The sequence below is a fragment of the Megalops cyprinoides genome, chromosome 10, assembly GCF_013368585.1.
Source record: "Megalops cyprinoides isolate fMegCyp1 chromosome 10, fMegCyp1.pri, whole genome shotgun sequence".
NCBI lineage: Eukaryota > Metazoa > Chordata > Actinopteri > Elopiformes > Megalopidae > Megalops > Megalops cyprinoides.
Genome location: NC_050592.1, coordinates 16,504,970 through 16,521,317, shown reverse-complemented (window position 1 = coordinate 16,521,317; position 16,348 = coordinate 16,504,970). Strand labels below are relative to the sequence as shown.

At 43.3% G+C, this 16,348-nt stretch overlaps 2 protein-coding genes across 3 annotated transcripts in view; both read left to right on the top strand.

Annotated features, from left to right (window-relative positions):
• Positions 1-5,256, top strand: part of osbpl3b (oxysterol binding protein-like 3b) — a 48,928-nt gene extending 43,672 nt beyond the window's left edge. For both annotated transcript variants that reach the window (XM_036538460.1, XM_036538459.1), the window contains 7 exons: positions 10-73; positions 287-365; positions 876-1,020; positions 1,991-2,135; positions 2,414-2,540; positions 3,822-3,944; positions 4,145-5,256. In XM_036538460.1, the coding sequence (XP_036394353.1) occupies positions 10-73; positions 287-365; positions 876-1,020; positions 1,991-2,135; positions 2,414-2,540; positions 3,822-3,944; positions 4,145-4,241 (780 nt within the window). In that variant the 3' untranslated portion in view covers positions 4,242-5,256. The remainder of the gene's footprint in view (positions 1-9; positions 74-286; positions 366-875; positions 1,021-1,990; positions 2,136-2,413; positions 2,541-3,821; positions 3,945-4,144) is intronic.
• Positions 5,257-7,169: 1,913 nt separating this feature from the next.
• Positions 7,170-15,305, top strand: gsdmeb (gasdermin Eb). Its single transcript, XM_036539541.1, has 10 exons — positions 7,170-7,276; positions 9,100-9,310; positions 10,102-10,294; positions 11,019-11,193; positions 11,929-12,049; positions 12,269-12,409; positions 12,585-12,712; positions 12,875-13,079; positions 13,724-13,797; positions 14,791-15,305. The coding sequence occupies exons 2-10, from the start codon at positions 9,100-9,102 to the stop codon at positions 15,058-15,060; spliced, it is 1,518 nt and encodes a 505-aa protein (XP_036395434.1). The 5' UTR covers positions 7,170-7,276; the 3' UTR covers positions 15,061-15,305.
• Positions 15,306-16,348: the final 1,043 nt, after the last annotated feature.

The window sequence follows — 16,348 nt, the reverse complement described above, 5'->3', positions numbered from 1 at the left end:
TGCTTGCAGGTCAGCCATCACCCCCCTATTTCGGCATGTCACGCAGAGTCCAAAAACTTCATCTTCTGGCAAGGTGAGATACGGTAACATCTGGAAAATCCTGTTTTAGCCAGGAAACACCCAGTGCGATCATTTCTTTGAGAATGGGGTCATATCCCTAGCGTGCCATGTGACATCACTCCACCTCTGGTGGCAGGTCACAAGCCATCCGAAGCGGGCTCCGCTAAGGCAGGGTGTCGGCTGCACGTTCTCAGCACACTGTTGTTTTGTCTTCTGGTGCTTTCAGACATGCGGTGGAAGAATAAGTTCTGGGGCAAGTCGATGGAGATCGTCCCTGTGGGCACCACGCATGTGCGTCTGCCAGGGTGAGTCTTTGCTGTCTCCACGCCTCCCTGTCTTCAGAGGGCTGCAGAGTGGGAGATTCTAACCCCATAAACACACTATCCCACCCACAGCCCAGGACTGAACCCGTGGACTTGTTTACTGGAGTGCTGGTTAAAGAAGGGGCCTGTTTCTGTATCAGGCCCTCATGAGTCAGAAACTTCCCACAACAGGCTGGTGTTTATGTAAAAGCATTGCTCCTTCTACTTGCTCTAACATGGCTCAGTATCAGTGAAAAGTCAGAATGATACAGTATTCAACTCTGCCTCTGCCTGTGTTTAGTTCCCTCTGCTAACCAGGACAACATTAAACAAGTCAGACAGTGGGCATGTGTTGGGTGTGTCCTGTACCTCTGAGGGGACTGGGTTTCTCTCCAGGATGCTGGGTGCTTCTTCCTCTCCCTAACAGACTCTTCCTCGCAGAGACTGCCTTCTCTCTGCACTATTCCTAGCCCTGACACTAAATCTCCTTCTTCTTGACCCCGCCTCCCTCAGGTTTGGGGATCACTATGAGTGGAACAAGGTCACCTCCTGCATCCACAACATTTTGAGTGGCCAGCGCTGGATCGAGCACTATGGCGAGATCTCCATAAAGAACAGCAGCAGCGACATCTGCCAGTGCAAGGTCACCTTCGTCAAGGTGAGCAGAGACCAACCTTCTGATTTGAAATCAGAATGATATGAAAGACTGGAAAATGTGAAGTATTGCTAGCATTCAGAGATACAAAGATACACTTACAGATATACAAGATACAATTATGTTCTATTGTGCTGGATAGAAGTCGCTCTGGATAAGAGCATCTGCTAAATGAATGTAAGAGTCACAGTGCAGCACTTGAGTGCGGAATAGTGTAGTCAGTCTAAGTGTGTGTTCCTCTGTGAATTTTGTGTAACATAATGTGGGAGTAGCTTTCCTGCTGTCATTGGTCCGTACAAGGGAGATGGGATCTTGCTCTTTTCAAGGGCACATATTATATCTCCGTTATTTTCCTCGGTGAAATGTTCTGCTTTACTCTAATGGTTTCGACTCACATAATTAGTGCTTTAAGTGGTTGTAGTGCCTTAAATGTCTGACATATTCAAGGACTTCCTGCGGCTTTGCAAGATGCCAGGCTGAGAGTTGCAGGAGCTAATTATTATGTATGTGTGACTGTGTTGATATTACTCATGATCGTAATGAGTCTGCGATTTGCTGCCACAACAGTGTCATCTAGTGGACAGTAGGGTAATGAAATGAGTTTTTTTTTTTTTTACTGCTGAAAAGTTTAAAATTATGGTGCATGGATATGCACAACATGGTAAAAGAATATGATCAGAAGTAAAGATGAAAATGTGAATTAGCTCAAATGAAAGCTGTGCTTGTCATATTCAAAACTAAAGTTTAAGAAATATAATATCAGTGTTACACACAAAAACAGGAGAAACAATAAAGGGACAAGGAGTGTGACAATGCAATTTTAAGTGTCACTTTGTTTTTGCCATATTGTTACACTTCCTGTCATACGCAGCCTTAAACATTTGGGTTTATAGATTAAACCTCTGAAAGAATATGGAGAGATATTGTCAATATATCTGTGTAACGATATCTATGTTGTGTTTGTGTGTCTCAGGCAAAGTATTGGAACTCGAGTGTGAATGAGGTGGAAGGCGTGATCACTGACCAAAAGGGGAAGGTCATCCACACGTTGTTTGGGAAGTGGCATGAGGGCATGTACTGCGGGGACCCGCCCTCTGCCTCCTGCATCTGGAGAGCAAGTGAGTGGCCTCTGAGGATGTCAATCATACCTGCCAGACACACCCACACAATGTAGTAACTCTAGCTTCTGTGTGTCCCAAGACCATCATCACTGGTTACATACTTTATCAAGTATGTTCAATTTTTCAGATTCTGTTGCTAAAGCTTCTATATTGGGCGTGTTAATTTTATGTGCAGTTGACAGGCAGACATGGTAGAGTGAAATATTGTATTATGCCACTGTGTGTGTGATACGTTATATACGTATATGGTAACCCGTGTGTGTGTGTGTGTTCAGATGCAATGCCTGCAGACCACGAGCAGTACTATGGTTTTACAAAGTTTGCCATTGAGCTGAACGAACTAGACCCTGCAGAGAAGCCGCTGCTGCCCCCTACTGACACCCGGCTGCGACTGGACCAGAGGTGAGGGTGTGGGTCAGGGAACAGCAGCAGTACATTTAGAACAGCCTCAGGGTAATCCATGGGGACACACCTTGAGGTGTCACTGAATTTAAGAAGAGTCCCTTATCTCAATACACTGACTGGTTGTCTACTGGCTTGGCTTTGTGTCACTTGGCTTTTTGTTTTACTCTTCGCTACCATAAATTATTTTTAGCAGCTGTACTAGTGTTGTATACTGTGATATAGTATAATATTGTATGCAGTATGGAATAGTATGTATAGTATGTACTATAGTATACAAGCATACTACTATATACCCTCCACTATTATCATTAGTATGGCAGTAGCCTCTCTCTGACACACACATACACAGATCAATCACTTACATATGTGCACACATACACGCTCTGAGTTATAGATCGTAGGTCCCAGCAAATCACTCAGAGCCCTGGAGTAATCATACCTAGTCTGCAGAGTGTAGTTGTGAAAATTAATATGGGTTCAGCGAAGCTGGAACATCCAGTTATTGTGCACAGCCCCATTGTGCTGAGTAGCTGCCCAAAGCCATGTCAGATCCTCTGCATTATCAGATAAGGCCCTCCACCATACATCCCCTCACCAAACGAGTCTTCACATGTCCATGTTACAAGGCACCTGCTCCTTTTATAGACGGATTATTTTGTATCTCATAAGGCTTCTGAACATTTAACGCCACACCATGCCTGTATGCAATTTGTTTCCATATGTACCTGTATGGCACATGTCCTGTCTTGTACAGTATATGAGTATTAGCAGTAAAATTCATAAAAAAACTGTCAACTTAGAAATTGTGTTTTCACACAGGCATGCACAGATGTGCACACACACACACACACACACATACACATTCATACACAGCTCACCGCCTGTCATCTCTTTAACCAAATGGCATGACCTTTCTCTGCAACCAGCAGACCATTTTTTGTCTGTAAGAACAATATCTGTAGAGGACGGAAATGTGCACCAAAGGAGTAGAGTTATCTTGTTTATCTAAGTAATGTGGATGATATAAATAATGCAATAAATGGTGTATTTACACATTTGTTCATGGATTAATTAGTGTGTCTGCACTCTCAGATGAGTCAGAAGGCTCAAAGCTCAGTATACATGATGTCACTTGGCCAGGGTAGCCAGTGAGGTCAGACCTGGCCTCCTGTCCCGAAAGGATGACATCAGTGAAACGACGGGTGTTACATGAAGATGCACTCATTACAGCATGCTGCTGTAAGTCCCTCTCTCTGCTCCTCTCTCCTCCTGTCTCAGGTTACTGGAGGAAGGCAACGTGGAGGCAGCCGAGGTGCAGAAGCAGAGGATCGAGCAGCTCCAGAGAGAGAGGAGGAGAGTCCTTGAGGAGAACAACATGGCCCACCAACCCCGGTTTTTCAAGTACTGCATGTCTTTCACCGTCGTGCTATAGATAAACACATCACAGACATTTCCCAAAGTAACTGAATTGTGATGTTCTGTGGAACAAGGAAAGTCAGTCTGTGAGCTTCTGTGAGATTCTGGAATTTGGTCTTTTTTTTCTCTCTGTGATTCTTGGTTTGGGTTTTGAGTAATCCAATGCGCCTTTCCTCTTTTTACAGGAAATCAAAGGACGACACCTGGGTAAGCAACAACACTTACTGGGACTTGAAGATGGACCCAGGCTTCGCCAACTTGGACTGCCCTGTACTATGGTGACCAGTGTGCTGACCCCATGCTCCTGCAGTGATTGGGGCTGGTTCTGAAGATATCTGCTGTTCCATTCCCTGGCGGACCCATCCACTGACACCCTTGCCCTTTGCTGCTGAATTCTCCATTGCTTTCCATAGTAGCCTGTTTCATTGCAGCTCATCCTGTTTAAAGCCTTAATGCAGAGTGCTTATGGAACTGTGTAGCATTTGTATGCAAACATGTGTCAAGAGAATATGCAAACCGGGCTCTGCTTGACATCACTGTGCACTGAACGTAGCACATAGAAAGAAATGGACCGAAATGCCATGTTGGTACTGAGGGAGAGACAGCCCCTCATTGGTGAACTGCTGTTCCACATCAAACCTGCTTGTCTTCACAAGTCAAACTGTATACTGTATAATTCTGTCTTAACTTCTTAGATTTTCTACCTCTGAAGTGAAATGGCATAGAAACGATGGTAACACTGAAATAGCGTATGTACTACATTGCAAAGATTCAGCACATGTATGTTGCCTTACCAGTTAAATATATCATGTTTTTTAAACCATGTTTAAACCTGGTTAAAACAATGCTTAATGACTCTTATTAGAAATGTAATATATGTTAAATGTTATATGTAAAATATTTGAATTCATTTACAGAACATGGAACAGAGGGAGGAACGTCATTGAAAACTTTTGAGGAGCATTTATATCTTACATCTTCTAAAAGTCTTGTATCATTCCAGTTCCAATTCCAAAATCCAGTTTTCTGCAAACATCAAAAATGGACTTGGAAGTTTTGCAGATATATCCCTCACCTTTATGTTTGTCTGTATGTGTGTTTGTGTGTGAGAGTGCTCTACACATTTGACCTATATTCTGTGTATGATGTTATCTAAATAATGACAGCCATCCTGTTTCAGCAACAGTTCTGGCTGATACGGTGTACAATATAGATAACATAAATGACCTACGAGGTATAACAATGTAAGGGGTGACAGAGCAGCAATTTGAAAAGTGACCCTTCCCCATGGGGGTGTGGCCAGTTTACCACACACTCTAGGTATCTAATAAACTTTTATTCTAATATTGACTTTGAGTTTCAAGTGATATTGTCCTCTTCGTGTTGCATACGTATAGTAGTACATAAATGCTATATCAAAATAATACTCCCAACACAAATTCAGCTGTTTGGCGGAGTGGACATGTTTATAGACCTGGATATTTGGGAACTTCACAAGTGGGAAATGAACCTGCAATCTGTTGTTATCTGGTTATCTGGTGTCTCAACCCCCTACATCACATTGTCATCAACTACTGCATTCTGGAAGTCAGTAAAGAAGCATTGAAGGTTTCAGTATACTATATGTTTTCGAGTACTCTTTACACTTTAGAGTGTACTTTATAGAACAGCTCATTGCCTGCTACTGGTTGGGAGTTGTAGTGTGTAGCTGTAGCTTGCCTCATTTTCAGAGTAGTGTAGCTTCCTCAGAACTAGTTTCATGTGACTGGATGTGTGGTGTGTGAGAGAGACTGAGGGTGTGTCACTGTACACCACAGGTGTAATAATGTCCTGTATCAGTATCAAGTGACGCAAGTGACATGCGTCTTGGAAGTGATGTGCTCTGAGCCACTTCTCCTGATAAACCACAGCTAGCGTTACCCTGGTAGCTTCCCTGGTAGACCGTAATTTCATAAGAACTGTTTCTCTCTTCTTTGGGAGTTAGCACTATCAGTTTCCTGTTCACAGAGAGCACCCCCTGCAGCAGCAGTGTATGCCAGTCACGGTGACCAATCATTCATGCTGGTGTTCACTGCAACTGGGCACAAGTAATTAGATCTGATTTGACAGTTATCAGTCTGAAGTCCTTGTGAAAGCATTTCATTGTTGGAGATAGAGAAATGTAAAGGTGTTTTTTCAACTCAGTTTTTCTCAGATATGTCTCTAAATAAGTATTAATATGAGGTTGTATTTGATTTATCAGTATTGTATTTTTTTTTCATTGAAAAAGGTCTACGACAATTGAACATCTAATTAAACTTAACAGAGTTTGATATGCCTGCTTTCTAAGCCCTGTCCCACTGAGCTTCAAGCATTTAATGAGCAATGGCTACAGTGTTAAATGGCTGCTGGCTAAACTGTGCACACCTTAATGTGTGATGTTAAGCATAATTGGTGGTTATATAAACGAGCACTCAGGCTTGTAGTGAAGGCATCTCGGGTAACAGGCACACCCCGGTTGTACTGTTGAGCTGTGTTTGGTTGTCCCTCTTGGCAGATGCTTTCGTCTTTCATCACGAAATGGGTCACTGCACATCGGGCGAAGTGATTCTCTCATTTCGTTGACATTACTGCCAACTTGACTTCATCATCTGGAGATGACCTGGGTCAGTTTTCAAAGACGCTTGCATGACCGTCACTGTTTCATGATTCACCATGCCTCCATACTACACCCTGGACTACCCGCGAACAGTATTAAATACTAAAAACCATCTTGTACTTAAAACGCATACCAGTGTGGAGGCAGAATAACAAAAGCAGACAAAAAAGAAAACCAGCCATTTAATTTCAGTCTCTTCAGAGACTCTTCAAAGTTAGTTAGTGATTGATAAGTTACACAGCGATTATACAGTACTTCATGCATCTTCCCTGCCTCTGCACCATTGGAAAAATATCTGTATGAACACAATTAGATTAAGCAAAACGGGATGAATTCCGTATGAGCGTCATGTGCTCGCAAAGTGAGTGAGTCGCTCGTCTTGGTGTTCTCTGCGTGAGGGGTGGGGCCAAGCAGTGAGAAGTTCTTTGTTTCCGTCATAGTAGGTTGCGCCCGCCTCTTTTTGATCGACATGGCGTTAATCCTGTGAAAAGCGTCAATTTCCGAGAATGCACCAATCACAGAACGAAGACAAGAATGCGTGTTTAGTAGAAAACATAACCACAGTGCCACCGCCGGGTATCCTCAATAAAGCTGTTGAAGCGAATATCAACTACCTCTTCTTAGATACAGTAGTTAGCTAGTTAACTATCTAGGTAACTACGATCTCAAATCAAGTAAGGTAAGCAAATGTCTAATACAATTAAGCACTAACAAAGCATGGAGAAACTGCTTTTTCTTTCTATATGTCTTCACGAACAAGCTAGCTAGCTAATCAAAACGTGTCTGGTAACTTTAAACAATCAATGTAAAGTGTAACGGGTTAGTAGCATGGCTGTTCAGTTGTTTCAGTTTGTTAGCTTGTTATCGAAAATTAATTACATAAACTTGCCTAAGTATCTGTTTTACAAGATTGCCACAGTTGTGTGCTCACAGATTTAGTCAGCAATTCTTCAGTTTTCTTCGGAGAAATTACCATTGGAGAAACACTCAGTCCTGTCTGTGCAGTAGCTGTCAGGCTAGTTAACTTGCTGGCTGTGGGGGGAAGTCAAAAGTAACGTTACTGCGTCGGACAGCTACTTCCCCGCAGTGGTAAAATCACTCGCTATATTTTAATCACCTCCACACACCTTGCATATGCAGCGCCATTCCACACTTTATAACGTTACTCCTATTTCAAACAGTGCATGTTATAAAATGACACAAGTGTTTAATCATGACTGTAGGTTGTAAACATTTTACTTGGCAGACTCCATCCAGTGCAACTGAATCCTTGCGCACATTTTGAGTTAATTCCAATCGGGTAATTGCCAGTGATCCTGAGACATTTCTAGTGTGATACATTGCTACTAAATAACTGAAGAATAGCACTGACATATCACATCAGTTAGGAAACTGGGGAGTTGGACAGCGACACCACACCACCTCTAGACTCCGCATCAGTTTCTGTGGAATGTGGCGCTGCCTAATGATGCTAACTAGGCTGTAAATCACGTAGCATAGCAATCACCAATTTTGTCTGCCAATCTGTGGGGGTATTTGTTTCCAAATGTCATGCTTCCGCAGTGGTTGGTGTTTGCGGTCACTGTTTACTGAAGTTCTGCAGGAAACACGCTGAGTTTGCAGAGAAGTATTTTCATGGCACGTTAGGGTTTCGTTCAGAGTGTGTTTCTCTTTCTGTCTCTCTCGAGTACCAGCTTTGAGTAGGAATAGGAGAAAATACCACACCCAAATCACAACGGGCCAAAAAACAGCTGCGCTTTTCTGCTTTTTAAAATGATTTAATCAAGATTCTTAAGCATATGGGTTATTGTCCCAGTTTGTACGGAATTTTGCCAGTCCATATGATGGTTGAGCATATGGCGTTGCCTTGAGCTTAATGTTTGGTTGAGCTATTAACAAAACACTCGTTTCTATTTAATATCCATTTTATAGATAAACAGAAACATGTTGAAAAAAAAACATTTTGCTTATATCTTTCAGGTAGCAGACCAACACCCTGCCAGTATTTCCATTTCTTTAACAAGGACTAAGCAATATTTTCTGGTTGATGTCAAACCCAGTTTAGAAATCAATGAAAAAACTAATTTAGATCTTACTTGTAATGAAAGCTAGCATACACTGGCTGCCCCCAGGATTAGGGATGGAAAATAGTAGAGTAGGTGTCAGTTGAAAAATCTTTAGTACTCTGCAGTGTGGTTTTTGGTAATAGGAAACCAAGGAAATCTATTCCCCTTACAGACTTGGGTCTTCATGTTTTCATTTTGTATTAATTAGGTGTGTAAGAAACACTTTAGAGGCAAATAATTGAATAGAATGATTAATTAAATACACTGTTGAGTAATTGTATTGTCTCAGAATCTCTTCCTCACTGTGTCTGTGGTTGGCCTGACTTCAGTGAGCACAGTCAAGTGTTAAAATGTCCTAATGTTCAAAATCATCTCCACATATCCACAGTTTTGTGCCCTAGCAACTTCATCCTGAAGTTCTTTTTGCCTTCCACAGATGTTTGCCAAGGCCACTAGCAACTTCGTCAAGCAGATCGATCCAGATGGGTGCCTGATCCCGGTGTCCCGTCTGAACGACTCCGATAAGCTGGTCCCGCTGTCGCTGGTCGTGAAGCGCAAGCGATTCTGGTTCTGGCAGCGACATAAGTACCTGCCGTCGGACTTCACTCTGAGCGATGTGCTGCTCGGAAGCAAACCCATCAACCCAGGTATACGCACCTGAGCACACACACACACACACAAAAAAGTGGCAACACACCTTAATGTATCTGGTTAACCTCTGAAATAGGTACACACTCCTATGCGGACAGGTATACACACCTAAACACACCCGTTTAACCCAGATAGATTGTTATACTGTAGATGTCCACCCATTTCACGTACTAATTATGTCCACTGATGTACCCTGTTGTGAGAGAGCTTTCTGAGTAGGTTCATTTAGTACTGGGATGGCTCAACACTGAAGCTGGCTTAGTGCTTTTTGCATTGTTTATACAGTGGAGGAGGTGCCATGCTCAGGAAGAGATAGATGTTACATAATAGATAATATATGCAGACCTGTCTTTCAGTGCTGAGCACTGTTCCTGAACAGAGATGTTAGAAGTTTGTCTGTGTTAATAGAAGTGTCCCCACCCTGGTCAGTACAATCACTCATCGTATTCCCTATTGATTTCTTCTGTCGACTCTCATCCTCATCTGATTCAGCTCTATCCTGTTATGCTGGATAAACTGAAATCTGAAGCACATTTGACTGCTGCTTTTTAGCTGTAAAATTGCTATTAGTGACAACTTATTTACGAGGTGTTACTCTCAGTAATTTGTGTTTTAATTCTACAGATGGCTCTGTGTTGCCTTTCAGATGGCTGGGTGTATTGGTCACTTTTTACACCGTGTACTCGGCACTTCATTTTCAATGCTCTGGATAGGGGCGTCTGGTCTACCGATAGATAATAACACAGACACACAGCACATGGTGATCTGATGCCTGGCTCTGTTCCAGTTGTCGTGGAGACAGACTTTCTGAAGTACGCAGGGACATTTGGGGACACCGTGTCGGGAAAGGTGGACGCCGAGCTGGGGAAGACGAACGTCAGCGTGGAGGGGAAGGGCTCGTTCAAGCTGCAGTCCTCCTTCGGCAGCCTGAGGAAGCAGGAGGTGGACGTGCAGAAGCTGCTGCAGGACTCCAAGGACAGGTAGGCTTGATCGCACAGGTACTGGATCTGCACGGCATGTACTGCATTACAGGTGGGGGTGGAGAGACGGTCTGTGCAGACACTTAGTGCCCACACTTTGCCTGCTAATACACCTTCACCGCTGTGGAAGAGGAAGAGGAGCATGCACATGACAGGAAGTGAAAGCTGGAGTGCCCGTCTTGTGACTGGCTGTCTGCGTGTACCGCATCAGCACACTGTTAAATACTGCGTTTTGTATTTTTAACCCTCAGAAGGCAGAACTTTCATCGATCTGTCACCAGAAATGACCAAAGGAATTCTAAAGACCAAACACATTTAAAGTGCAATAGCACCTCAGGAATATAACATTCTGAACCACTGAAAATACCAGTATCTCTGTTTTTATTTTTTTTTGTTCCAAAGCATGAATTGTGCAAATGGCATAGAGCAAACCCCTAGAACTCTGTATATTTACCTGCCCACAACTTTTGACAACCCAGAAAGAGAAAAGAAATTCATGAATAATAACTAAACGGTAGAGGAAAAACAGCAATCAATTATTTAATAGAAGAAACATAATAAACATGTAATATTTATGTATGTAAAATATGCAATATATAATTTTTTATTTATGTATATAAATATGTAATAAAATAATGGTGAAAAGAGGGGAAAAGAAGGGAAAAAGAGCCCTGGTGTGTAAGTGTGGCTCTGTGAGATGTCTCGCTGGTTCTGTGCCCTGCAGAGTTCTGAACCTGGAGCACTGTCTGATCCAGCAGACCCGCGAGAAGCGGAACGAGGTGTTCGGGATCCTGAAGGAGAGGATCGTGACGACCCAGCAGTGCTCCGTCACCGAGGAGGTGCAGGAGCAGGGCGACTGCGGGGGCGTGCTGGGCTTCCTCAGCAACAGGAGGATTACGGTAGGAGGAGCCATGCACTGGAGCACGGTACAGAGCGGGAGGGCATTGAAGTGTTAACCCCGAGCTCACAAGTCACTTGAGTTAGAATTTAGACGTTTGTTGATTAACAAAAGCGTGAGGACAAAGTCCAGAGTTTAACATTCAGTTCTTGAACCCTGTGTATAATAATTCACTTATATGAATTTGTCTTACCTAAATGTGTGTGTGAGGTCAGATCTCTTTGCAGAGTCAGTATTTAGCAACATAAAACTGGATTTTCATACATTGTTTGGGGAGAAAATGCTGGGTTGGTTTAGCTGAAATATTTTTTGTGAACAATTTCGTATGCATTTTACATGAATTGACTAGGGATAAAATTAGCACATGAGACACATAACCATATCAATAAATTACTATAAGTAAATTCATCTAGTGTTGAATCTGTGTTTATTCGTACACCTGACCTCCCATGCCATAAGATATTTGACTTACTGAAATGGACATACTTTGGCAGGGATGTCTTTCCAGCACAGTAGCAGTGGAAAGGTTTGAAACTCCTCGCTGCAGTGGCACATTGCATTGCAAATGAAATGCTCTGAATGTCTGCCAGAGAAAAGCAGTGAAGCGTGTGTCATGAGACAGTCGGTCCTTTAGCTTGTGTCATGTGATCTTCCCCAGGAGCTGGGCGCATGGATACGCCTGCATTCCCTGGGTGAACCCCATGCTGAGGCAGAGCGTGTTTTTTTTACCTTGCAGGTGTCCGTGAATGAGAACGGAAACATGCAGCAGGACAGTAACATTTCCCTGGAGATCCCTCCGCAGACGGTCATCGCCTACAGCCTCATCGAGCTGGTGGTCAAACACAGTGGCCAGTATGGTGAGAGAGGCAGGGTGCCCTTGTTGACTGAGGCACTGTGATTTAGGCACGCTGCTTTAGCATTGTGCACAGGGTCAAAGGGATGCTGAGCTCTGATTGTGTTGACTGTGCTCTGACTGTGGGCTGTGTGTCTTATTGTGTTGACTGTGCTGATTCTGGGCTGTGTGTCTGCTTGTGCTGTACTTGTTTTGTTGACCGTACTCTTAACTTTCTGCTCAGAGTTGTGTCTGCAGCCAGACACCCACGGGGGATTTGAAGTGGACAGCTCTATAAGAACCTTCACTGAGGTGGACGGGCATGTCGGACAGCACTCGGAAGAGGCCCCAGTGATATCTGCGGAGACGCTGTCCCTGAAGAAAGGTACCATTGCATTGCAGAGAGGGCTGCACCCCTCACAAGTACATTTATCCTGTGGTGCTGTGGAGCTGTAGGGCTCCGGGTTACAATGAGAAGACCCTCTGGTGACTCAGCATGACAGCAGTGCAGTCTTTGTTTAATCAGAGTTAGGAACATTTGGTTTCCTCTTCTCGGACAGAGCTGGATAGTCTGCAGGCTCATTTCCAGCAGCTGAAAGATCTCCCAGCACCGACCCGGTCCACGCTGCTCCAGCTCTTGAAGACAGTCATGATGGACAGAGAAGCAGTTTCCGCTTTGGAGAGTGGGGTGAGTGACCCCTTGACACGGCATAAATGCTCTCTTCATCACCATCTGAGAACCGGAATTAAGTGGCACGGTAGTTACCATTGATAATAACGTATATGATAATGTCAAACCCTGTTTGGATTACGTTTTTTACCCTTCCGGCTCTGATTTTCTTGGCGTCAGCTGGTTCAGCTGTGTCACAACGAGACGGCTGACCTCAGCGAGCTGGAGGAGTCGCCCTCTCTAAAGCAGAAGGCCCAAACCCTCCTGGACCTGGTGCTTCAGTCCAGCAGGGCAGATCAGAGCCGGACTGATGGAGCGTCTGCCGACCCACACCCCTCCTCCCAGCTCCTCTATGCTGCTCATGTTCTCGTCAGTGCCATGGCTGGTGCGTGAGCGTGTCTGAGCACTCATGACATCACTTCCTGTACATCCCTGCAGCACACTGTACACCTGGGACACTACGGTACCATGCTCACTGCACCTCTCTAAAGCTTTTTAATCAGGCTGCATTCCTTTTAGTATTTTCAGTGTAACCTATACCACCTTGTACTTAAGAGTTTTTCCCAATAGAGAATCTTTACTAACACCTGTGACATCATCTCATGCAAACGTGGCTGGACTGCATGTCTTTAGATGTACATTATTTCCTTAAGCATCACAGCAGCATGTCTCCTGTGTGCACATCAAGCGCGCTCAAGAAGCAAAGCGCTACACAAGGTTTCCCAGAGGTGCTGATGGAAGCTGGAGTCAAAAGCTAGTAGAGTAGAAGCAGAAAAGACGCAACTAGTCCCCTGAGTGTTGCTGGATAGTGTGCTTTTGAGGAAAACGGTAGAGGGATCTAAGGCATTGGTTTTTGAGGTATGAAGTTAAAATGCCATGTGAGTAGAATAAACTAGAAAATGAGTTGCAAAGCGACTGCTGATGCGTAGGCTGAACACCTTCGTTCCTGGGTCTGTACGTAGCTCACCTTTCAGCGCAGTTGAAAGCGCCCAGTGTACTGAATGCATCCCTGTCTCCTCTCTCTTTCAGAGATGAACGATGCTGCACTTACTGCACTGACTCACTGCTGCAGTCCACAGTTCCTGCAGGCTCTGCAACAGCTGGTGAGTGCTCACTGACAGCATGCCAAGGTCTCGGGGGGCTTCACACTGAGATATTGTATGGTTCAGTGGTTTTCCATGCAGGTGGTTCAGGTAAATACAAAGAACAACCGTTACTTAATTTTGAATAAAAACCAGAACCAAATGCCATTGTTCCATACAGGAACTACAGTACAGTTAAGTAGACAGGTGGCTCTGTGTCCCAGGGAAACATGTTGAGAAACATTTTCATGTTTTTAAAGGGTGGATTTCACATAGACACCGCTGCAATTTGTAACTTCCATCATCCAGCACTTCCTATTAATTGCCTTAACAACAAGCATATCAGTTTCATCAAAGCAAAAGTGTTGACTATTCATTTAAATGCCGCCACAGCAGTGAGAAGGAATACAATTTTAAGAGACCTGAAAAAGTTTGTCATTTTTTTAGGCATCATTGCGACGGCACCGTTAGTATGTTGTGTTTAGTACTTAATCCGAAACTGTGCGGTCTTGTATTACAGGATAGTAATGTCAATAAACTTATTAATATGACAGCAGTATCCTGGTGGCTAACATGATATAACCACACTCCTTGTGGAATACCCAGATAGTGTTATTTGATACTGGATTATAAAGTAGGGGTAAAATTGATTCTTTGCAGTGTCTTGCTTGACTAGTTTGCTGATAACAAGAACCAACATGCTCATTCCATTGAGTAAACTTCACTGCCACGCATACGAGCAGACAGTGGCTACAGCATAGATTGCTTACTTATAGTTTGATTGAAGGTAGCCATGTACTGAAATTATTTGGTTTATTAGTAAGCAAACTAGTTGGCCAGCTGACTTCAGCTCACTGGTCACCCTGAGTGTGAGGACTATAAGGTCTGTCATCATGAGAAAGTCATGAGGAAGTTGCAGTGACACGGCCATCGTGCTTGAACAGCGTATAAACCTCACTGCTGGCATTTCACAGCAGTCTCAGGCTTACTGCTGCATATCCCCTGGTTTTGCAGGTCCACTGTCTGGCTGCAGAGGAGGAGTTGAACCTGCAGGACCCTGCCTTGTCCCCCCTGCTGGAGGAGGAGGGGTATAAGAGGGCGCAGCAACTCTTCTACGGCTCCGGTGTCATCCTCCGTAAGGAGGCGGGCACACTGCGGGTGGAGATGGGGGACCAACCAGGGCTCCTCCCTTTCGTCATGTCTGTCACCATCCAAGGCCTTGCCTCCCTGGGAAAACCTGATGTTTTGAGTGTGTGTGTTGAGGGGGAGAGTGCATTAGAATAGTGAGAACGTATGTGGATTTCTATGTCTGACTGAAAGTGTGTGTGAGTAGTATAGTGTGTCTGTCTGAGTTATGTGTATGTGCAGACATTCCCTTGTCTGTGGGATTTTATTACTTTTTAACAGGGGGTCTCCACCCTCAGAGAGCATGTAGAATGCTGCTGGACCAATACTGACACTGCAGTGCATGTCAGTGTTAAACGTAATTTTTGTAATGCCTTTTAATAAGCTTTCTCATGAACAACACCAGTGTTAGTGCTGTGTTGTTGTGAAGAGAACATTAGATTAGATTAATTATCATACACTAGATTATATACAAGGTAATTTAAAACAGCTTTAAGCAATATTAGTTTTATGACATTTGACAGATCTGTGAAATGTTTTTTTACTACTTTTGATACGTCCACACTTGGTTGTGACAAGTTTTTTGACAAAATTTTGGGAGACACTGCCAATTCACCAGAACAGTGAGATATTTATGACAAATATCGACAAGAGTTGTTCAGGAATTTTAAGGAATGAGGGAGTGGTGATATTAGCCGAAATGTAATTTGAATAATTAGCATGTTTACAAATGACTGGTAAAAAGCAGTGTGGTACACATGGAAAACAGTCCCTGTTTCAGAACAGCCTGATGTATGATGATCTGAGTATATATATAACCTATAAAACACCTTTTGTTTTACAACAAAACAATCCTAATTTTCAACAAAAAGGCTTTTGGGGCAGGGGTGAGGAAACCTTCATTATCAAAGTAACAGACAAAAGTTTGATAAAGTTTCAGTTTGCTGTGCGGTCTCAGGTTGTCCTCATTCTGTGTGCTCATGAGGGAGAGGTCATGATTTATTTTGTCCTTCCAGTGTGTGCGCCTCGGTATCTAAATAAACACCTGTCCAAAGACTGATTTGCATCTTGCCGTTCTCCATGTTGTTATTTCCAAATGTCCCTGGGACATGTGTCACAATGTCACAACATAGGGTATTTATAGTGTATTTCATGTTTAAATATATTTAAATATACAAATATTAATACATTATTAATGATATGAATATATGACTTATTCCCTGATTCAATTATTCAGACTTGCTTAAGTGTACCAACCAAACACCTTAAAAACAAAATATTTCAGTTTACTCTATGGTAGCAGGCATTTTAAAAACTTTTTGAAGCGCTTGAATCTGTTAACATAAGCTCAAAACGGAAAATGCACACTTCTCTCTGTAACCTCCAGTTACTTTATTTCACTGTTACTGAGCATGTCTTAAAATACAAGTCTCTCCATTTTAAAATA